The sequence below is a fragment of the Lithobates pipiens genome, unplaced genomic scaffold (assembly GCF_037356315.1).
Source record: "Lithobates pipiens isolate NorthernLeopardFrog02 unplaced genomic scaffold, aLitPip1_a1.2 Scaffold_35, whole genome shotgun sequence".
Taxonomy (NCBI): Eukaryota; Metazoa; Chordata; class Amphibia; order Anura; family Ranidae; genus Lithobates; species Lithobates pipiens.
This window is the reverse complement of record NW_027507811.1, coordinates 21,200,097-21,225,046: the sequence shown is the minus strand read 5'-3', so window position 1 is coordinate 21,225,046 and position 24,950 is coordinate 21,200,097. Positions and strand designations below refer to the sequence as shown.

The following is a 24,950-nucleotide window of genomic DNA, read 5'->3' as shown; positions in this document are numbered from 1 at the left end:
TATCTACTCACAAACAAAATGACAGACAAGGCGTACAAGGAAAATGGCTTGCGGGTTTCGAGGCCTGTGCCCTCTTCCTCCGAACCAAAACCTGCCTCTGAGGAAGAGGGTACAGCCCTCGAAACACGCAAGTCATTTGGATCCTGGGTAATGTCCTTCCAAGTCCAGAAGCAAGTGTGACAGATCGATTGTGTTGCTTTGATATGCCTTCTCTTGTGGCCTGACCATATACCCTTGGAATAGTAATGGGGGGCATGAAAGGGCCAAGAGTGGTATGGATGCTGAGAGCCCGGCCAACAGGTGATCACTTCTGGTAAAAATCTTGTTAAGGAGGTGTTCACGTGAGCCATAGAGTAGTTCACTGTGGAAGCAGGTGAGGGTGTCACCAAGGAGCAGTTGGCAGGAACACTGGAACCTACGACAGGCTGGAAGCATACAAGGTACAAGGAAGGCAGAGGTCAGCAACTGGGAAGTAGAAAAGTGCATTTAGTTTCCTAACTAATTTGATTTTCATAGATTCCGGTGTATATGAATCTCTGAATGGACATAATAATGCATGTCAACTAATCCAAAAAAATATATAACCAAGTTAACTAAAGCATTTGTTTTACTCGGATGATGTCTCATGATGCAATAGTAGTTAGGGCCCATGGGGAAATGAATTCAAATGTTGAATTTGTTTAATAATTTGAATTTGAGTAAAGTTGTGATTTAAACTGAATTTGTAATTGTCAGAGTCATTCACTTGCATTCCACAGTCTAATGCAATTCTTAGCCCTTGTACACACAGTCGGACATTCCGACGGAAAATGTCTGATCGGACCTTGTTGTCGGATAATCCGACCGTGTGTGGGCTTCATCTGACTTTTTCCGTCTGAATGTCCGACCAACAAAGTTTGAGAGCTGGATATAAAAAATTTCCGACAACACAATCTGATCGGAGTTTGTCCGATCGTTTGTAGAGAATTCCGATCAAAGTGCCACGCATGCTCAGATCAAATTCCTAGACCAAAGCTATTGGCTACTAGCCTGAACGTAGTCCCGTCATAACTAAATAACGTCATCACGTTACGAGCAACTTTGTCCGACCGTGTGTATGCAACACCAGTTTTGGACAAAATCCGTCAGGAAAAATCTGTTGAAATGTCCGACCGTGTGTACAAGGGTTAGGTTTAAAAAGTTTGGCGCCGCCGAATTTTGTATTATTTATTCCGTTGGGTCTGAAAAAAATCGAATCCTTCTGAATAGTTTTGATACATGAATATCGAATCAACTCGAAATATATAGCAATCTTCCAAAAAAAAAAAATCGAATCCAACGAATATACGAAACAAATGCCGCAGATAATAAAACGAATTCTGAAAACGATTTGGTTCAACATCACGAATATGACAAAACAACATTTTTCCATGAATGCATGCATCCGAAATTAAATTAAAATTTCCACTGTGCCCATGTTTACTAGGAAAGCCGATAGTAGACAAGGTGGAATCATGGCCAAGGTGGTACCAGAAGGTCAGCATAGGTAAGCCCAGCCCATGATCCACCTGGGATTCATGGTCAGGAATTAGATGAGTTCAATAGCAGACAGGCAGAGAAGAGACAAGTCCAAGTCCACGAATTGGTTCAACACCATGAATATGATGAAAAAAAATTCTTCAATCAATGAATGAATCCAAAATTATATAAAAATTTTACATGTCTACTGGGAAAGTCAAAAACAGACAGGGTGGAAGACAGAATCATGGCCAAGGTCCCACCAGAAGGTCAGCATAGGTGAGCCTAGGCATGATTCACCTGGGATTCATCAGTGACAAACCATGGTCAGGAACATGGATAAGTTCAACAGTAGACATACAGAGAAGAGACAAGTCCAAGGGCAGGCAAGCTTACCAATGGGAACGCAGATCTCAAAATCATGTTTAGGGGTCAAGTCGCAGGGTAACGGCTGAAGACCATCCAGCTATTTCTTGACTCTGCTCTGTTTCTTAAATAGGCTACTGTATCTGCTGTCAAAATTGGAAGTAAGAATACATGCTTGTGGATTTGTACACATGTACGCCCACACACAAGGCTGGGGCAAGGGGTGGGCGGGAGAAGAAGCTGCCCCAGGCACAATGGATTACTGTAGGGATGGGCGCACCTTCCTTCTGGTACAAGGCTAACAACATGTATTACCATGACCTTGATTGGTAGTTGGTGGAAAGAAGCCCCTTACATTGGTGGTCCGTGGTAAAAATGTCCTTCATATTGGTGGTAAATGAAAAGAATGTCCCCTTACAATGGCAGCACAACACAGGAGTGCAGTGGACACTACTTAGGAAACACTACTTGTAGAGAATTCTTTTTGATAATGTAGTGTTTGAGAAGCTGAGGAGGAGATACTGTACACCATATGAAAGGTCCATCTCCATTCCTCAATATAACGTCATGTTCCCATTAAATGAGGAGGAGATACTGTACACCATATGAAAGGTCCATCTCCATTCCTCAATATAACGTCATGTTCCCGAAATGTGGAGGAGATACTGTACACCATATGAAAGGTCCATCTCCATTCCTCAATATAATATCATGTTCCCCACAAATGAGGAGGAGATACTGTACACCAAATGAAAAGGTCCATCTCCATTCCTCAATATAACATCATGTTCCCGACAAATGAGGAGGAGATACTGTACACCATATGAAATGTCCATCTCCATTCCTCAATATAATCTCATGTTCCCCACAAATGAGGAGGAGATACTGTACACCATATGAAAGGTCCATCTCCATTCCTCAATATAATATCATGTTCCCCACAAATGAGGAGGAGATACTGTACATCATATGAAAGGTCCATCTCCATTCCTCGATATAACGTCATGTTCCCGAAATGTGGAGGAGATACTGTACACCATATGAAAGGTCCATCTCCATTCCTCGATATAACGTCATGTTCCCGAAATGTGGAGGAGATACTGTACACCATATGAAAGGTCCATCTCCATTCCTCAATATAATATCATGTTCCCCACAAATGAGGAGGAGATACTGTACACCATATGAAAGGTCCATCTCCATTCCTCGATATAACGTCATGTTCCCGAAATGTGGAGGAGATACTGTACACCATATGAAAGGTCCATCTCCATTCCTCAATATAACATCATGTTCCCGACAAATGAGGAGGAGATACTGTACACCATATGAAATGTCCATCTCCATTCCTCAATATAATGTCATGTTCCCCACAAATGAGGAGGAGATACTGTACACCATATGAAAGGTCCATCTCCATTCCTCAATATAACGTCATGTTCCCGACAAATGAGGAGGAGATACTGTACACCATATGAAATGTCCATCTCCATTCCTCAATATAACGTCATGTTCCCGACATATGAAGAGGAGATACTGTACACCATATAGAAGGTCCATCTCCATTCCTCAATATAACGTCATGTTCCCAACAAATGAGGAGGAGATACTGTACACCATATGAAAGATCCATCTCCATTCCTCAATATAACGTCATGTTCCCAACAAATGAGGTGGAGATACTGTACACCATATGAAAGGTCCCTCTTCATTCCTCGATATAATATTTTTCTAACTGATAATTTAAAGACACTGTACAGACAAGCGCCTTTATCATATTTACAGTCTCTTGACAGTTTCCTTCAACATTACATACACTCAATATTATGGGCTGTCAGGATTCACACATGTATCTACTAAACTGCCCCTCACCGTTGCACACCATATGAAAGGTCCATCTCCATTCTTCAGTATGTTGTCATATTACCAAGAAATGAGGTGGAGGAAGGTTCATCTCTGTTCTCACTGTAACAATGTCATCAAAGCAAAGTTTATTGTGTATTGTTTGCTATACTGGTTTGTATTCATATTTTATGTTTTGATTGGACCCAGTTCCATATCGGAGCTCTGAGACCAGCATACTGTATATCAGTGATGGCAAACCTTGGCACCCCAGATGTTTTGGAACTACATTTCCCATGATGCTCATGCACTCTGTGGTGTAGTTGAGCATCATGGGAAATTAAGTTCCAAAACATCTGGGGTGCCAAGGTTCACCATCACTGCCTTATATGACCTCTAAAATGGAATGAAGAATTTTTATAACATTTAAACATTGATTTCCTATAGGTGGACACTATGTCTGGAATAATATATCTTCAGAGTGTAAAGCAAAAGAAAATGCCACCACACAACGTTCTCCAGGAGTAAACCCCAATACACAAATAATACATCCCAGACTTTACCACTTGGAGAAACCAATGGAACCGTCTAATCCTGAGGAATCTTCTGATAAATCACATACTATTACTACAGATATACATCTGGGATCTCACAGTACAGACACATCAACAGATCCATCTAATCTCAATTGATCTTCCATAAACCATGAAGGAGCTCACACAGGAGAGCGTTCCTTGTCATCTACAGTGTGGGAATTCTTCCAAAGAAACCATAGATAAGAGTGCGCAAACTTTCTCATGTTCAGAGTGCGGGAAATGTTTTGATCGAAAAGAAAACGTTCATAATCACCAGGGATCTCACACGGGTGAGCGTCCTTTCTTATGTTCAGACTGCGGTAAAAGGCCCAGACTGTAGCCCAAAATCCTCTTTGCAATCTTCTCCAGACCCTCAAATCAACTCCTGATGAGGCCCAGACTTCAATTCTATGTCACACTGGTTATCTCCATGGGGCAGCAGCCCAAGGAGAACTGAAACCCTCCGTGGAGAGGAAATAACCCTCTGGAAAGTCCTCCTAAACATGTATGGGGCATAATAAATAATCATACTTGTCATTTGACTCTCCCTGCCCTATATTCTGGAAACTTTTTCCTGAAGCAGGAGGGAGGAATCCAACAAGAAAAACGAACAACCTCCTGCACTCAAGGTGGATGTTTCATTCCAGTGATGGAGGACCTTTTTGGCTCTGAAGAAAAGGGAACCTATACTCTAAAAGCTTCAACCATTGGAAGCGTCATCCCTATAGTGCAGTGGTCCAGAGGGTAATGGTCACCGTGGATATTGATGTTCTCAATATCATTCTCGATACTCATTTGTGAGTGCATATCTGTTTTATTTCTTCAATAAAAAGATTTTTTAAGGTAATGCGCAAGGCTGGTGCGCCTTCTGTTTTTGTTTTTCCATGGAGGAATCAAACACCCAGCTTAGGAAACCCTGACTAGACTAAAACAGTAGAACACTGCTCCAGTGAAGTTAAAAAACTAATTTAACCTAGCAGTCTAGCTAGAATGTTACTCATATTGGTTTTAGTGGCAAGAATGTCCACTGACTCTGGTGGTTATTGGGAGGAATGTACCCTATATTGGTGGTCATTGGGGGAATATCCCCTAAATTGGCGGTCATTGGCAGGAATGTCCCCTAAATTAATGGTCACTGAGAGGAATGTCCCCTATATTGGTGGTCATTGGGGGAATATGCCCTAAATTAGTGGTCATTGGCAGATATGTCCCCTAAATTTGTGGTCATTGGGAGGAATGTCCCCTAAATTGGTGGTCATTGGAAAAAATGTCCCCTGAATTGATGGTTATTGTGAGGAATGCCCCCTATATTGGTGGTCAGTGGGGGAATATCCCCTAAATTGGTGGTCATTGGCAGGAATGTCCCCAAAATTAATGGACATTGGGAGGAATGTCCCCTATATTGGTGGTCATTGGGGGAATATCCCCTAAATTGGTGATCATTGGCAGGTATGTCCCCTAAATTGGTGCTCATTGGGAGGAGTGTCTCCTAAATTGGTGGTATTTGGAGGAATGTCCCCTAAATTGGTGGTCAGTGGGAAGAATGCCCCCTGAATTGGTGGTTATTGGGAGGAATGTCCCTTATATTGGTGGTCATTGGGGGAATATCCCCTAAATTGGTTATCATTGGGAGGAATATCCCCTAAATTGGTGCTCATTGGGAGGAATGTCTCCTAAATTGGTGGTATTTGGAGGAATGTCCCCTAAATTGGTGGTCAGTGGGAAGAATGTCACTTCATATTAGTGGTTAGTGTGAAGAACCTTCCTTACGAGGTATGACAATTTAATTCCCGAAATTGACTGTACCTATAAACTAGCGGCTGTTGTCACCTTCAAACTAGCCTTCTTGTAAAGCAACATATTTTTTCTAGATGACTGTGCCACTGCCGGAAACATTCCTGGAATTCGTTTTTCTGGAACGTTGCACGGTATCTTTGTTGCGGCACACTGGGTGTCCGTAATTTCATCAAATCTGTGTCCTTTTAAGGCAATTTTTAATTTTGGAAACAGCAAAAAGTCGCAGGGTGCTAAATCAGGGGAATAAGGTGGTTGGTCAATTTTCAGAATGGATTTCTAGGCCAGGAACCCGCGAACACTCAATGAGTCAACATGGAAAATGGCAATATGGGTAGGCGAAAATGACAAAAAGAAGGCACCGACATCCCTGTACTTAAGTGTAGAAGAAGGGAAATTTTGGCGGGACTTTATGGGTGTCAGAGAGAGAAAATAAATAATTTCAATCCATAATGGGTATAAAAGATTACAAGATTTTTATTGTTACATATAAGACATAATAAAAAGTTTGGTGAAGGTAATGTGCACATGTACAAAGATACATCTAAAATTTAAAGCAGATGACAAAATATAATCACTCGAAGAAAACAGTAGAGTGATTGTCCCGACATGTTTCGCCACTCTGGGCTCATCAGGGGATATTTTAAAGACCATTAGATGTAACACTGTATAGAACCAAAACAAAACAATTTAAAACTATCGCAACTCAATGAGTCATGTGTGAAAGCATTGTTGTTGTGGAGAATCCACTTGTAAGGCCAGAGTTCCGGTCATTTCCTCTGAACAGATTCCATAACCTTTTTGTTTTTAACATTTGCATCCGTACTTTGAATTTTTGGCTGCCCACTTCTTACATCATCAGAGACATCTTCCTTCCCGTCCTTAAACTGCTTAGACCATTCAAAAACACTTGATTTCTTCATGGAATGTTTACCAGAAGCCTGTTGTAACAGAGCTAAAGTTTCTCTCGCACTTTTGCCAATTTTCACAATAAATATTACATCAATCGGCTGCTCCAGATTCTTGTCATTCATTTTCTGCCATCAGACCAACCCACACACGTGTTATTTCTCCTACTACTCCTAAAAGACTGAGTCCACTGGTCTGCGACACAGGAGAGTGCAAATTAGAACATGTCAGACCACGCTCGAGTAACCCACCACCATGTTGCACCCACCTTGCACAATTTTCTATTGAAACATTAAATAAAAACCCCAAAAAATATTAAAGCTAGAATTTTTTTGTGATTGGCTTTTATTTGAAGAAGGTTACGGATACGGATTTTGACAGATTGACAAAAGAACAACGTAGGCTGCAGTATTTACATTCTCCACAAGATGGTGAGCTCACTTATGAGCGTGGAACGCAAAGAAGGAAGTGATGTAATGTACAGACAGGAAGTGATGTAAGGTACAGACAGGAAGTGACGTAAGCTACAGACAGGAAGTGATGAGATGTAGGGTAAAGACAGGAAGTTGCAGATGAGAGGTGACATATTCAGGCTAGGGGACGTTATAGGATCACAAAGCCAGTAAGGTAATTTTTTAATTTTTTATTTATTTATCCAACTGTTCTCTGCAGGTCACTCACAGCAGCCCCCCCCTGTCCTCCAGTTTGAAGGTTTCCCCAAACTTTGCCCTCCATAGGACACTGCTCATAGCACTGGGCTCCTGGTAGTCTCTTCAGCAATTGCTGCCTTGATCATAGCAGTGGTCAAGGCAGCAGCAGCTCCTAGTAATGTTTCCAGTCTTTAACCACACACAGGTACCCCTGCAGCATAGGGGGTCACTACTCCACATCCCTGGCCATCAGATCTCTTCCTGGGTCACCGACGACTCTTTTTGATCTCCACGAGGGTCTTCCACCGGTTTCCCCATGATTGGCCAGGCTTACTATGACCAGAAGCCAGCCAGTCTGGCCCAGGCAGCCAATCAGAAGTCCTCTCGCCATAAGGCTACTAGGGGTGGGTCTGCTTCAGCTGTAGCAACAGCCAATCAGGGCACAATTGAACTTCCTCTCTCTCTGAAGCTGTCAGGAGGGAAGAGAAAAAAAAGTCCTTGATGAGCTGGGCAAGATTTAGAGAGCTGTGCGCAGCGCTACACACAGCACAGATGTCATCAGACCTATTTTGGTGGAGTTGGCTGTCAGGCTGATATCAATGTGCCCAGTACATGCAGTGTCCAGTGACACTAATACGATGGGGCTCACAATATAGACATTCCCGGCCACTGTGCACACAGAACAATGTCATGTCTACAGATCCTCCATCCTACATGGTCAGTGCTATTTACTAAACGTATTCTCTCCAATCTAATATTTACCAGGTAATACGTCCTTTGAAAGCCAAACTTGAGATTTGAATTTCACTCCCATCCTGTTCTTGTTGTTGGTCAGCTGGACAGAAAGTGGACACGAGGATCTCTACAAGGACGTCATGATGGAGAATCAGCCGCCCCTCACATCACCGGGTAAGAGGAGACTTTATTGTAAAGGAGAGAGCAGTACGGAGGCTCCACCTAGATCCCCCATCATCTGATAAACACATAGAAACAATGTATTCAGTCAGTGTGTGTGTTTCCTACAGATGGATCTAATAATGGGAACCCACCAGAGAGATGTCCCCGTCCTACCATCCCTCAACATCATCAGGTAGGTGGTGGGACTGAGCTCATATTTTAAAAATGTATTCTAAACTTTGAGATAAAAGTATTCTATATAATCTCTTGGGTTTTTTTTTTGTTTTGTTTTTTAACAACTCTCTACTATCATTTTTGGGATTTAGAGTGAAGAACTGAACGACATCAAAGTCAAAATTAAAGTGGAAGAGCACATGGATGTTAGTGGAGATCAGCAGCCTATGGGTGGTCCTCTGAGTTCTAGAAATTCTACGCAGGAAAGTCACAGCATCTCTCATCATGTTCAGGTAGAAAGGACTGGGCAATAGAACTCAAAAAATATTCTAAACCATGAGATACCATTCTTATATTTAAAATTGTATTATTGGCAATTTGTCCAGATAATTTATTTTATTATTTTTCCGGTTCAGGATGAAGAAATAAAAGTCATTAAAGTTGAGGTTAAAGAGGAAGAAGAAGAGATGTTGGTGAGTGGAGATCAGCAGTCTATGGAGGAGGGGGAGATGACTATGAAAAGTAAACAGGAGGGATCCTCCCTATATATTGGCACAAGTAAGTCATAAACAATAAATGCAGAAAAAAATATCACATTTAAAGTGGAAGTAAACCCTTCTATTGTTTTCAGTCAAGGAAGCTGCCATCTTGGCCTCTAATGATTCTTCAACTGCCATAATGCTGCACATGTGATCAGTTATGAAACCAGCCATTGGATGGTTTGAAAGTTTGGTTGAGAGCACAACCAATGTAAAAGTTAGCATGCCGGGAATGTAAGTGTTTTTTGAAACTGGGTTTACTACCGCTTTAAATTTTTCTTTGAGTAAAAATATGTATTTAAATATATTCTTCCATTTTTAAATATAACATCATGTTCCCAACAAATGAGGAGGAGATACTGTCCTCCATATGAAAGGTCCATCCCCATTCCTCAATATATGTTCCCAACATAAGAAGAGATACTGTACACCATCTGAAAGGTTTATCTCCATTCCTCAATATAATCTCATGTTCCCAACAAATGAGGAGGAGATACTGTACACCATATGAAAGATCCATCTCCATTCCTCAATATAACGTCATGTTCCCAACAAATGAGGAGGAGATACTGTACACCATATGAAAGGTCCATCTCCATTCCTCAATATAACGTCATGTTCCCAACAAATGAGGAGGAGATACTGTACACCATATGAAAGGTCCATCTCCATTCCTCAATATAACGTCATGTTCCCAACAAATGAGGAGGAGATACTGTACACCATATGAAAGGTCCATCTCCATTCCCCAATATAATGTCATGTTCCCAATGAATGAGGTGGAAGAAGGTCCATCCCCATTCTCACAGTAATGTCATCAATGAAAACACTGGGCTCTGAGATACTGTAGAGCATTAGACCAACATTCTGTATATGACTTCTGAATGAAAGACATTAAGAATTCCTATAACATTTACAAATTTATTTCCAACAGGTGGACACTATGTCCTGAATAAATTATCTTCAGAATATAAAGCAGAAGAAAATGCCACCACACAACGTTCTCCAGGAGTAAATCCCAACACACAAATACATCATCATTTAGGAAGATCAATGGTTCCCTCTAATCCTAAGGAATCTTCTGATGATCCATATACTATTACTGCTGAAACAAATCTGGGATCTCACAATACAGGTACATCAACAGATCCACCTAATCTCAAGGGTTCTTCTTTAAACCATGAAAGATCTCACACAGGAGAGCATTCCTTGTCATCTACAGTCTCTGTAAAATCTTTTAAAGAAACAAAGAAGCTGCTTATACACCATAAAAACCAAAAGAATGCACGTCTTTTCTCATGTGTAGAGTGCGGGAAATGTTTTAATCAGAAAGGAAACTTTCTTAATCACCAGAAAATTCACACAGGTGAGCGTCCTTTCTCATGTTCAGAGTGTGGGAAATCTTTCATTCAGAAAGGAAGCCTTCTTATACACCAGAGAATTCACACGGGTGAACGTCCTTTCTCATGTCCAGAGTGTGATAAATGTTTTAGTTTGAAGGCACAACTTGTTTTACACCTGAAATTTCACGGGGACGAGCGTCCTTTCTCATGTGAAGAGTGTGGAAAATGTTTCAAAGAAAAGGGAGGCCTTCGTAAACACCAGAAAACTCACACTGGTAACCGCCCGTTTACATGTTCAGACTGTGGGAAATGTTTCCTTCAGAAGGCAAGCCTAGTTTTACATCAGAAAACTCACACCGGAGAGCGTCCTTATTCATGCTCAGAGTGCGGGAAAAGTTACATTCGGAAAGAAGGACTTATTATTCATCAGAGAATTCACACCGGTGAGCGTCCTTATTCCTGTTCTGATTGTGGGAAATGCTTCAAGGAGAAAGGATGCCTTGTTCAACACCAGAGAAGTCACACGGGTGAGCGTCCTTATTCGTGTTCAGAGTGTGAGAAATCTTTCTCCCTTCAAAAAAGCCTTATTATTCACCAGAGGGTTCACACAGGGGAGCGTCCTTTTTCATGTACAGAGTGCGGGAAATGTTTCTCTCAGAAACATATACTTGTGGAACACCAGAGACTTCACACAGGCGAGCGTCCTTATTCGTGTTCGGAGTGTGGGAAAGGTTTCACTCATAAAAGTGCACTTTCTGCACACCAGAAAATTCACACGGGAGAGCGTCCTTTTTTATGTTCGGGGTGCGGGAAATCTTTCTCTCAGAAACATATACTTGCTGAACACCTGAGAGTTAACACAGGGGAGAGTTCTTTTTTATGTTCGGTGTGTGGGAAAAATTTCACTCAAAAATGTGCACTTGCTGTACACTGGAGAGTTCACCAGGACTAACGGCTTTTATACTGAGATTGATATATGGGGAGTGCGCTTTCTGCACACCAGAAAGTTCACATAGGGGAGTGTCCTTTTTCATGTTTTGAGTGCAGGAAATCTTTCTCTCAGAAACACACTTGCTGAACACCTGAGAGTTAACACAGTCGAGAGTGCTTTTTCATGTTCGGGTGTGGGAAAGCTTTCTCAGAAACATATACTTGCTGAACACCAGAGAGTTTACACAGGTGAGAGTCCTTTTTCATGTTTGGAGTGCAGGAAATCTTTCTCTTAGAAACATATACTTGCTGAACACCTGACAGTTAGCACAGGGGAGAGTCCTTTTTAATGTTCGAATGCGGGAAATCTTTCTCTCAGAAACATATACTTGCTGTACAACTGACAGTTACCACAGGGGAGAGTCTTTTTTCATATTCGGAGTGCCGTAATCATTCTCTCAGAAACATACTTGCTGAACACCTGAGGCCGCGTACACACGCGGGGACTGTTCGCTCAACTTTGTTCGTCAAACCGTTTCAGCGGACAGTCCGCTCAAAATTAGCATGGACGGACATGGCCACACACGACGAACGAACAGTCCGCTGAAACCGTGCGCGATGACGTGAACGGCACGTACGACGGGACTAGAAAACGACGTCCTATACACTGCAATGCAATCTTCGGCGTATAAATTCTTTCTGAGCATGCGCGGAACTTTGTTTGACGAACAAGCCTACACACGAGCGGACTGTCCGCTCAAACCAAGTTTCAGCGGACAGTTTTTCCGGATTTCCGAAAAACTTTGTTCGTTAAACTGTCCGCTGAAACTGTCTGCTGAAGCCCACACACGAGCGGACTGTCCGCTGAAACACTGTTCAGTGGACAAAGTTGAGCGAACAGTCCCCGCGTGTGTACGCGGCCTCAGAGTTAACACAGGGGAGAGTCCTTTTTTATGTTTGGTGTGTGGGAAAGCTATCACTCAAAAATGTGCACTTGCTGAACACTGGAGAGTTCACCAGGACTAACAGCTTTTATATTGAGATGGATATATGGGGAGTGCGCTTTCTGCACACCAGAAAGTTTACACAGGGGAGTGTCCTTTTTCATGTTCGGCGTGCCGGAATCTTTCTCCCAGAAACATATACTTGCTGAACACTTGAGAGTTAACACAGGGGAGAGCCCTTTTTCATGTTCGGAGTGCGCAAAACCTTCTCTCAGAAAAATATACTTGCTGAATACCTGATAGTTAACACAGGGAGAGTCCTTTGTCATCTTCAGAGTGCGCATAATCTTTGTCTCAGAAACATTTACTCGCTGAACACCTGAGAGTTAACACAAAGGAGAGTCCTTTTTCATGTTTGGTGTGTGGGAACTCTTTCTGTCAGAAACATATACTTGCTAAACACCTGATAGTTAACACAGGGGAGAGTCCTTTTTCATGTTCAGTGTATGGGAAAGCTTTCGCTCAAAAATGTGCTTTTGCTGAACACTGGAGAGTTCACCAGGACTAATGGATTTTATATTGAGATTGATATATGGGGACTGCGCTTTCTGCACACCAGAAAGCTCACACAGGGGAGTGTCCTTTTTCATGTTCGGAGTGCAGGAAATCTTTCTCTCAGAAACATATATATTTTTTTTTAACAAATGTAGTTTATTTTGCATAGAACAACAGAAGCAAAATACCATAATTCCAAAACATAAAATGGTACAAAAAAGTACTAGAGTCTATGACTACAACTCATGTAGAGCAGTATCATATACAACATGTAGAAACATTCATTGAGGAAAACTTGGCACATTAATCTACATTCAAAATGTAGATTAACCATATCAGGAGCTCCATCTTATTTGTCGAAAATTTAGCGATTATAAAAAACGAGGTGATAGGCACCAAATCTAGGGAGAAGAAGGAGAAAGGAAAAGGGGAATGAAAGAGAAAGGGTAGGAGGGGGGGGGGGGTGGAAGGCCACACCCGGCATTCACAAAGATAGTTCTCTCGCCTCAACCCATTTGCCTCAAATTTTGTTAAACTTTTTCAGACAGTTCCGACCCATAGATGTCAGTTTATAAAGGGAAAACACCTGGTTGACCAACTCCCTCCACTGCCTAACTGTTAGGGGACCCGTTGTTGCACAAAAGCACCCAGCTCCTCCACCATCCCCTGCCAATAGGGCTGGAGGGCAGAACCAGGACCAGAACATATGTATAAATGTGCTCACCTCCGTTCCGCACCTAGAGCAGGATTGATCGACCCCAGAATATATAATGGATAGTCGTTGTGGGGTGTAGTATGCCCCATGTAAAAAAATTCTATTAAATACACCTGTCTCTCCTCCCTTTCCTCAGGGATCGGACCCAGAATATCAGTTTTCCGCCACCTCTGACACAACTGAGTCATCTTAGTGGCCTCTTTTCTCGATATCCAAAGATAGAGAGAGAGGAAAGGATCCTACCCGCATTTTTAGAGATTAGGAAGCGCTCAACTGCGTGTGATTCAAGTGTAATTTGGTTGGTGAATTGTGCCCTGACAGCGTGGCGCAGCTGCAAACATCTAAAGAGCATTCTGTTCGGCAAATTAAATTCCTGTTTCAACTGGTCAGAAGTCAGTAAAGTCCTTGAATACTCGATTGAGGATAATGATACCAAATCTAGCCCGGACTACAGGAACCCGGGACAGACCTCAAGTGTGGGAGAGATGGGTTACCCCAATACAGAGTGAAGGTGCGAATAGCTATTGGGTTCCCCAACATAATTGGTCACCTGTTGCCAAACTCTGTGGTAGACATTGGAGTCATTATGCGGGGGGGTAGACTTGGGGCCACGCAAGACCACGTTACACAGCTCAATGTAGGAACCCAACAGTGCCGCTTCAAAATTAACCACCGAGATCCCCTGGTGACCAAACCACCATGTAACAGTTACTAGAACCGCTGCCCAGTTATAGTTTTTAACGTTGGGAGGGGCCAATCCACCTTGAGACATAGGGAGCTTCAAGGTAGACCTCGCCAATTGGGGGACCCTACCCGCCCATATAAATTAAGTAAGCAGTTGGTCTATTTTGTCAAAGAAGACCTTAAAGCTCATACACACTATCAGTTTTTCTGCTGAGTTTTTCCTTCACATTTACCAAAACCATATAATATGACGTCAAACCTTAGGAGTTTCAATGTGTATGCAATCAGACAGGAACTTGCACTACATGGTTTTGGTAAATCTGAAGGAAAAACTCAGCAGAAAAACTGATAGTGTGTATGGGGCTTTAGGGTGTTTCTAAACACATAAAAGAATTTTGGTAAAAAAGGTAATCTTGATCAAATTCTCTCAACCAACCTGAGTCGGGAGAAGAGACTTTTTTATATCCCACATCTATGGGCAAGCTGGGTGACCACTGGCTGAAGATTAATAGCCAAAAAAGGTGAGGAGATCATAGGAGATCTGCATTCCTAAATACTTAGTGACCACTGATCACAAACATATACTTGCTGAACATCTGAGCGTTAACACAGGGGAGAGTCCTTTTTCATGTTCGGTGTGTGGGAAAGCTTTTGCTCAAAATGTGGCACTTGCTGAACATTGGAAAGTTCTCCAGGACCAACACCTTTTCTATTGAGATGGATATATGGGGAGTGTGGAAAAAATAACCACCGAAGAACATCACGTGTGTCCTTCCTTATATTTAGAATGTCAAATTTTTTGGTTAAAGAAGATCCCATATTGCACCCCAGAATTTTTACAAAGGCTAATAATATTATTATGTTCAAATTGGCTTATTTGGGGCATGGCAAATGTATATTGGGATTTGTTGGGTGTGATGTGATAGTTATATGTGTATAGGACGTACTGTATGTCATTGTTCTTTTTGTTTTACTGATAAAGCTGGCTTTTCATTGGACCAGCCCATCTGTAATTATTATTAAATTAGAGTTTAAGTTTACTTCAGCTGTGCAAGATTTAATTTAGTTTATTTTATTGTGTGTTCATCACTTATTTCGATGTTCTAAAATAAAAAATTAAATTAAAAACTCTACACTTTACAATATTGTGTTGTGTGTCACTTTTTTTTTTTAACCACTCCCAATTCTGGCACTCCTCTCCTACATGTAAAAATCATATTCTTTTTACTAGAAAATTACTCAGAACCGCCCAATTTTTTTTTTCCTGCCCTAAATTTACCTCTATGTTTTCCCTGATCTCTGTAAAGAGCCGCGTCGGCGGCGCTTTAACCATGTGATCGGGTGTGCCCAATCACAGCCGGTCACATGTAAACACGGAGATGCCGGTAATTGGCTTTCCTCGCCTCAAGCTGACAGAGTGTGTGGCGAAGAGAACCGATCAGTGGCATCTCCACAACGGGGGACATCTAGGAATGTAATCAGGGCATTGATCATCAGTGCCCTGATAGCAATATAGTGTCACCAATCAGTGCCCACCAATGCCAGCAATCAGTGCCCACCACTGCCCACAAGTGCCACATATCAGTGCCCATTAGAGATGCCAGTCAGTGCTATCTATCAGTGCTGCCCATCAATTCCGATCAGTGTCGCCCAGCAGTGCCACCCATCAATGCCCATCAGTACCCCCTATCCGTGCCACCTATCAGTGCTCACCAGTGCTGCCTAACAGTGCCCATCACTTCCACCTTACAGTGCCCCTCAGTGCTGCCTATCAGTTCCACATATCAGTGCCCGTAAGTGCAGCATATTAGTGCCTCCTCATTAGTGCCACCTAATAAGTGCCCATAAGTGGCACCTCATCAATGTCCACCAGTTCAGCCTATCGGTGCCACCTCATCAGCGCACATCAGTGAAGGCGAAAAATTACTTAGTTACAAAATTTACTGACAGAAAAAAAGTAAAACAAATATTTTTTTCCAAAAATTTTGGTCTTTTTTTGTAAAAAATAAAAAAAACCAGCAGTGATTAAATACCACCAAAAGAAAGCTCTATTTGTGTGAAGAAAATGATAAAAAATTTGTTTGGATACAGTGTAGCATGACCGTGCAATTGTCACTCAAATTGCGACAGCTCTGAAAGCTGAAAAATGGCCTGGGCAGGAAGGGGGTGTAAGTGCTGGTAGGCAAGTGGTTAAAGGAGAAGTCCAGCCAAAGCTTATTTGGCTAGACTTCTCTTATGGATCACAGGAATGTAGTTTGTTCTGCACTCATGTGACCTGTTTTCAGCAGAGAGTGGGCTGAAATCCGCTCTCTGCTGACATCACGGATGTAATTCCAGGCACCGCATCATCCTGACCATGGAGTCGGGATTCACCAGGTGAGAGCCTGAGCAAGCCGCTGAGAGCCTGAGCCAGCCGCTCCCTTCACAGCCCACCACTGCAGTGAGCAAGGAGGAGACAGAGCAGAGAGCCACTGACTGACAGTGTGCCGCTCTCTGCTCGGGGAGCTGTCAGGATCGAGTGATCAGTGGTGTTCGATCGCTCAGTTCTTAGTGTAGAGGCACTGGGGGACATCCACCAAGGTAAGTATCATTCCTTAAAAAAACAAAAAAAATACCTTTACTTCTCTTTTAAGTGTTTATTAAAATACTGAAGCTACAACATACAGTCTTCCATTAAAACATTAAGCAAAAAAAATAAAAATAAAAAAACCCTCAGAAAAAACCCAAAATGTTTTCTACAATTGCATGTAATAATTAACTCTTTACATTGAGGTCTTAAATAGGCAAAAAAATTCAAGAATGCATCACGATGCAGATGTACAAAAGAATGATGTAGGCTGCAGTATTTACATTCTCCACAAGATGGTGATCTCACTTATGAGCGCGGAACGCAAAGAAGGAAGTGATGTCATTGTCAGACAGGAAGTTCCAGGTGAGAGGGGGCTGACTAGGAAATAACTTGGAGATATTACTGGATCCTGAGGTACATGAGGTAATATGAGGCTTTTTTGGCTTATAGCCACAATACATCCTAAATATAGAGCCATTTATCCAACTGTCCATCCAGAACCTCTGGTTTATAGACCGGATACATCCTAAATATAGAACCATTTATCCAACTGTCCATCCAATGGCTCTGGTTTATAGACCGGATACATCCTAAATATAGGACCATTTATCCAACTGTCCATCCAGAGCCTCTGGTTTATAGACCGGATACATCCTAAATATAGAGCCATTTATCCAACTGTTCATCCAGAGCCTCTGGTTTATAGACCGGATACATCCTAAATATAGGACCATTTATCCAACTGTCCATCCAGAGCCTCTGGTTTATAGACCGGATACATCCTAAATATAGAACCATTTATCCAACTGTTCATCATCTTTGATATTTAGGATGAAGAAATGAAAGATACCAAAGTTAAGATTAAAGAGGAAGAAAACAAGATGTTGGCGGTTGGAGCTCAGCAATCTGTGGAGGAAGATCACACCATCCCTCACCATGATCAGGTAGATGGGACTGAGTGTGTAGACCTAAAGAGGTATTCTAAACTGATATGAAATTCTTCTAAATAATTTCTCTTATTTTTACAAATCTCTACTATCATGTTTGGATTTTAGGTTGAAGAACAGAAATACATAAAAGTTAAAATTAAAGAGGAAGAACAGATGTTTGTTGGAGATCAGCAGCCTATAGGTGGTCCTCTGTATTGCCAGAATTCTACCCAGGATGATCATCGCATCCCTCACCATCATCAGGTAGAGAGGACTAAGCTAAAGAGCTCAAAAATCATTCTAAACCATGAGATAGCATCCATATTTATATATTATTATTGACATACATTTTTCCAAATATGTTAACTTTTTGGGGTTTAGGGTGATGAACTGAAAGACATCAAAGTTGAGACTAAAGAAGAAGAAGAGAGGTTGGTGAGTGGAGATCAGCAGTCTATGGAGGAGGGGGAGATGATTATGAAAAGTAAACAGGAGGAATCTTCTCTACATATCAACACAAGTAAGTAATAAAAACTAAATGCAGAAACAGTTCACATTTTCAGTTTCTGCTATGAGTGTAAAATATGTATTTAAATTACAAGAAGGTTATAATGTAAACCATGTGGAAGATCTATCTTCATTCCTCAATATAACGTCATGTTCCCAACAAATGAGGAGGAGATACTGTACACCATATGAAAGGTCCATCTCCATTCCTCAATATAACGTCATGTTCCCAACAAATGAGGAGGAGATACTGTACACCATATGAAAGGTCCATCTCCATTCCTCAATATAACGTCATGTTCCCAACAAATGAGGAGGAGATACTGTACACCATATGAAAGGTCCATCTCCATTCTTCAATATAACGTCATGTTCCCAACAAATGAGGAGGAGATACTGTACACCATATGAAAGGTCCATCTCCATTCTTCAATATAACGTCATGTTCCCAACAAATGAGGTGGAGATACTGTACACCATATGAAAGGTCCATCTCCATTCCTCAATATAACGTCATGTTCCCAACAAATGAGGAGGAGATACTGTACTCCATATGAAAGGTCCATCTCCATTCCTCAATATAACGTCATGTTCCCAACAAATGAGGAGGAGATACTGTACACCATATGAAAGGTCCATCTCCATTCCTCAATATAACGTCATGTTCCTAACAAATGAGGAGGAGATACTGTACACAGGGGCGTAACTATAGGGGGTGCAGCAGTTGCGACCGCAACCGGGCCCAGTGCTGCAGGGGGCCCATGCAGCCCCCTCTACATATGGCCGGCAGCAGCATAGGCAGCTAGGGGTACCAGTGCACCACGCACACGGGTGGCTGGAGGTGGAGGGTGACTAGCAGAGCTCAATGCTCGATTATTGCACTGGCTGCTCTTTAGTTGTGCATTCCCTGCATGACCTGTGTCCTCGGCCGGCTCCTCAGAGTACCCCTCTCCTGCTCCATGCATTGCCGCTCAGTCCGATGTCTGTTCTCCCCAGCCAGAGCCCCGTCCCCCCCCCAGTCCGGCCCACACTGCTCTGCATACTTCTCCCAGGTAAACAAACTTTAAGGACACAGATGCAGTGCAGCCCTATGAGAGCCGGCTCCCTGGAGGACACTGCAGGCTTGTCTGCCAGCCCCCCTCCTCCCCCGTCATACACAGATGATGAAAGCTCTTTCTGGGAGATATGCTGATCGCCCGTCCAGCACACTGGATGGAGCCCAGGCCAACATGGATGAGTGATCTGCCTACAGCTTGGTCATGGTGAGTGAGAGGACCCCATCCCCCACACACCATTACTTACCCCCTCCATCTCCCCCTGGGGACAGGGGCCCCTTCTCACGTGGGGACAGGGACCCCATCTACCCTGGGGACAGGGACGCCTTCTCACCTGGGGGCAGTAACTTCATCTGCCCTGGAGAAAAGGACCTCATCTCTTCTGGGGACAGGGACCCCATCCTGCCTAGGGACAGTTCCCCAATGGGGCACCTAAAAATTAAAAAAAAATAATAAAAAAAACTACTGATGCCAGTGGTGGAACTACAGGGATCACAGAGGTCATACCTGTGACCACGCCCTGGAGTTCCACCACCGGACCCGGAGGGAGGGGCCCTGGCTTGGGTTCAGGGGGGCCCTTCATGGTTTCTTGCATCGGGGCCCTGAAGGTTCTAGTTACGCCACTGACTGTACACCATATGAAAGGTCCATCTCCATTCCTCAATATAACGTCATGTTCCCAACAAATGAGGAGGAGATACTGTACTCCATATGAAAGGTCCATCTCCATTCCTCAATATAACGTCATGTTCCTAACAAATGAGGAGGAGATACTGTACACCATATGAAAGGTCCATCTCCATTCCTCAATATAACGTCATGTTCCTAACAAATGAGGAGGAGATACTGTACACCATATGAAAGGTCCATCTCCATTCCTCAATATAACGTCATGTTCCTAACAAATGAGGAGGAGATACTGTACACCATATGAAAGGTCCATCTCCATTCTTCAGTACATTGTGAATTATTCTAACAAAATTGATTTCCAACAGGTGGACACTATGTCCTGAATAACGTATCTTCAAAATATAAATCTGAAGAAATCCCCACCACACAACGTTCTCCAGGAGTAGATCCCAATAAACAAATAATACACCACAGAACTTACCACTTGGAGAGACCAATGGATCCCTCTTCTCTTGAGGTATCTTCTGATAAGCCACAAACTATTGCTGGTGAAACAAATCTGGGATCTCACAGCACAGACACATCAACAGATCCATCTCATCTCAGGGTATCTTGTTTAAGCCATGAAGGAGCTCACACAGGAGCGCTTTCCTTGTCATCTACAGTGCCTGAGAAACCTTTTGAAAAAATCAAAGTGCCTCTTATACACCAGAGTAGTCATAAGAGTATTCATGCTTTCTCGTGTTCAGAGTGCGGGAAATGTTTCAAACAGAAAGGAAGCTTTCTTTATCACCAGAGAAGTCACACAGGCGAGCGTCCTTTCTCATGTTCAGAGTGCGGGAAATGTTTCATTCAGAAAGGAAGCCTTCATAGACACCAGCGAGTTCACACGGGTGAACGTCCTTATGCATGCCCAGAGTGCGGGAAATGTTTCAGTTTGAAAGAACATCTTCATTCGCACCTGACTATTCACAGGGATGAGCGTCCTTTCCCGTGCGCAGAGTGCGGGAAATGTTTCAAAGAAAAGGATCGCCTTCGTAAACACCAAAGGATTCACACGGGTAACCGTCCGTTTTCATGTTCTGAATGCGGGAAATGTTTCTTTTTGAAATCAAAACTTATTTTTCATCACAAAATTCACACTGGCGAGCGTCCATTTTCATGTTCAGATTGCGGGAAATGTTACATTCGGAAAGAGGATCTTGTTGTTCACCATAGAATTCACACGGATGAGTGTCCTTATGCATGTCCGGAGTGTGGGAAATGTTTCAAGTACAAACGATACCTAGCTCAACACCAGAGAATTCACACATGTGAGCTTCCTTATTCATGCTCAGTTTGTGGAAAATCCTTCACTGGAAAACGTTCACTTGCTGGACATAAGAGAGTTCACATGGGTGAACGTCCTTATTCATGTTCAGAGTGCGGGAAAGGGTTCACTAGAAAACATGCTCTTGCTGTACACCAGAGAATTCACACGGACTAGCAATCTTTATGTTGAGACAGATGTATGGGGAGTGTAGCAAAAATGAATGGAATGGTTAAGCTTCTTCCCACCAACTCTCTTCTGGCTTTGATTGGTCTTTGTATGGGGCTTTCCTCAGTAGGTCTCCCAGCTAGGCCTAGCTGGGACGTCAAAGGCTCCTCAAGCTTCCTCTCTGTTTCTCTCTGCCCCAGGGGCATTGCCCCCAGCCCAGGGGTCTCCTCCCGAAGGACTGGGCACAGGAACTCTGCACTGCTACACAGGCCTCAGAATATTTATTGGCCCCCCTCTCCCCCTTCTGGGCACACCTCCCCAGGGTTTGGTTGTAGTCCAATAAGTATTCAGACTGCTCTGTTTGACACTATACTGCTGGTGAGACACGGAACAGCCCTAAGTAATCAACCCCTGCTCCACTGTTTACAGAGGAGCTAATTAAACTAGGAGGGTGCTAGGTGTTATGGAAGCCCAGGTTTCTTTGATAGTCCAAAGTCAGTGGCCTTCGGCTTGTCCAAAGTCCACACAGTGGCCTTCGGCTTGTCTGCATTGTTGGGTCTGGTGCCTCTCATCTTCCTCTTGACAATACCCCACATGTTCTCTATGTAGGGTTGCCACCTGTCCAGGATTCACCCGGACAGTTCGGGTTTGGAGTCATGTGTCCGGGTTTCAGGCTGCCTGAAACCCGGACACATTATTTAGACCCAGGGTTGCTGGCTGCAGTTGTTTAGCTGAGAGTGTCTGTTACACTCTCTTTCACACTGCCCAAAGCCAACACTAACAATCCTCTTCCCCTCAAACACACAGACGGGAGAGGAGAGAGGGCTCGATCTGCACCTCTTCCCCCCACCCCTACCCCTCTGTGTCTGCTCACACTCTAATCCCTGGTGCCGTGCCTCAGAAAAGGAAAGTTGGGGCTGGAAATTTGATGTCCAGCAGCCTCAGATACATCTGAATGAGAGGTGCTGACTGCCAAGGGGTGAGTGAGCTCACCATCCATCCCTGTCTGTGACTGAAGTCTCCCCCCTTCTCTCTCTTGCCCCTGAGTGAGTACACTAAGGTGAATCAGGGTTCTCAGAGCACCCCTTACAACAGAGTTCCCCTTTGCACCAGAGGCCACAGTGTTCCCCCTTACATCACAGTCCTCTCCGTACATCAGAGTACTCAGTGTACCCCTTAAATCAGGGTTCCCAGAACATCCCTTATGTCAGAGTCCGCAGAGTTCTCCCTTACATCAGAGTCCACAGAGTTCTCCCTTACATCTGAGTCTGCGGTGTCTCCCCTTACAGTGAAAGAGATTTCTGTGAGTTCAGATGTAAAGGGGAACGCTGTGGACTCTGATGTAAAGGGGGAACTCTTGTTATTAACTTCATATGATTGTTATTTAATAGCACAATATAGGTATAGTTTATAGTATAAAAAAATTGCTGTGCGCCGCTAAAGTGTTTGGGTTTGACTTGAAGAAAAAGTGGCAACCCTATCTCTATGGGGTTTAGATCAGACGAGTTTGCTGGTCAATCAAGCACAGTCATACCAAGATCATTAAACCAGGTATTGGTACTTTTGGCAGTGTGGGCAGGTGGCAAGTCCTGCTGTAAAATGAAATCAGCATCTCCATAAAGCTGGTCAACAGAGGGAAGCATGAAGTGCTCTAGAATTTCCTGGTAGAGTCTCTGTGCTGACTTTAGACTTGCTAAAACACAATGGACCAACACCAGCCAGGACGTGGCTTCCCGAATCATTGCTGACTGTGGAGACTTCACACTGGACCTCATGCAACTTGGATTCTGTGCCTCTTCCTCTAAATTCGGGAGGACCTCGATTTCCGAATTAAATGCAAATATTTCTACAGCTTGTGATGATTTGGGGAGCCATGTCATCTGTTGGTGTTGGTCCACTGTGTTTTATCAAGTCCAAAGTCAACGAAGACCCTCTACTAGGAAATTCTAGAGCACTTCATACTTCCCTCTGCTGACCAGCTTTATGGAGAGCCTGATTTCATTTTCCGGCAGCGCTTGGCACCTGCCCACACTGATACCAATACCTGGTTTAATGATCTTGGTATCACTGTGCTTGATTGGCCAGCAAGCTCGCCTGACTTAAACCCCATAGACAATCTGTGGGTTATTGTCAAGAGGAAGATGTGAGACACCAGACCCAACAATGCAGATGAGCTGAAGGCCGCTATCAAAGCAACCTGGGCTTCCATAACACCTCAGCAGTGCCACAGGCTGATTGCCTCTATTGCCGCGTACACACGAGCGGACTGTATGGCATACTTAGTCCGTCATACAATCCGACGGACAGTCCGTCATACTTTCGACTGAACGGACTTGACCACACACGGATGCACAAACAGTCCGTCGAAAGCTTGCGCGATGACGTGTACAGCACGTACGACAGGACTAAAAATAGGAAGTCCAATACACAGCAAAGCACCCTTCCGCCGTGTAAATCCTTTCTGGGCATGCGCCATTCTTAGTCCGTCGAACTAGCCTACTGACGAGCGGATTGTCCGCTGAAACCAAAGTATGACGGACAGAATTTCGAAAAATCCGAAATACTTAGTACGCCAGACTGCATGCTGAAAAAGTCAGCTGAAGCCCACACACGAGCAGACTGTCCGCTGAAATGTGTTTCGACGGACTAAGTACGCCATACAGTCCGCCCGTGTGTACGCGGCATAAGCCACACCAGTAATTAATGCAAAAGGAGCCCCATTCATGTAAACTGACACATTCTGCTTGAGAGTTTGTGCTCTGAGAAACAACAGACTTTCTGGCTGGATCAGCAGATTAAAATAAAAGAAAGAAAGCCTAAGGCCCCTCTCACGCCAGCGTTTTTCAGGCGCTACAGCGCTAACAATAGCGCCTGAAAAAAGCGTCTCTATTCACTCCAGTGTGAAAGCCCGAGGGCTTTCCCACTGGAGCGGTGCGCTGGAAGGACATCAGAAAGAGTCCTGCCAGCAGCTTCTTTGGAGCGGTGAACTCACCGCTCCTCCACCGCTGCTCCCCATTGAATTCAATGGGGCAGCGCTGCGATACTGCCGGAAAAACGCTGCTGGGGCGGATTTAACCCCTTTTCGGCTGAATAGCGCCGCTAAATTTGTATAGCGGCGCTAAAAATAGCACCGCTTTACCACCAACGCCCCCCGCGGCTCGGTGTGAAAGCCCTCTAATAAAGGAAACTAAGCTGCATTATAATAAATGTTTGCTTTTGGGTTTAGGAGGCTTGTCCAATGTACCTCCGCTCTTCCCACCACATCTGAATATGCACATTACCTATATGTTGATGGCTCTTGCATGTATTGGATTTTCTGTTGGTTTTTATAATCCTGTATAACATGTGAAATGCTGTGAATGCTTTGGA

General features: G+C 43.4%; 1 protein-coding gene across 1 annotated transcript; it reads left to right on the top strand.

Moving 5' to 3' along the window:
• Positions 1-7,525: 7,525 nt before the first annotated feature.
• LOC143956403 (uncharacterized) lies at positions 7,526-23,126 on the top strand. The gene is given in 8 exon segments (XM_077466617.1): positions 7,526-7,610; positions 8,399-8,542; positions 8,659-8,723; positions 8,857-8,997; positions 9,121-9,262; positions 10,178-11,500; positions 20,881-21,039; positions 21,127-23,126. Coding segments are annotated over 7 exon segments (2,328 nt in total). The 5' UTR covers positions 7,526-7,610; positions 8,399-8,508; the 3' UTR covers positions 21,591-23,126.
• Positions 23,127-24,950: the final 1,824 nt, after the last annotated feature.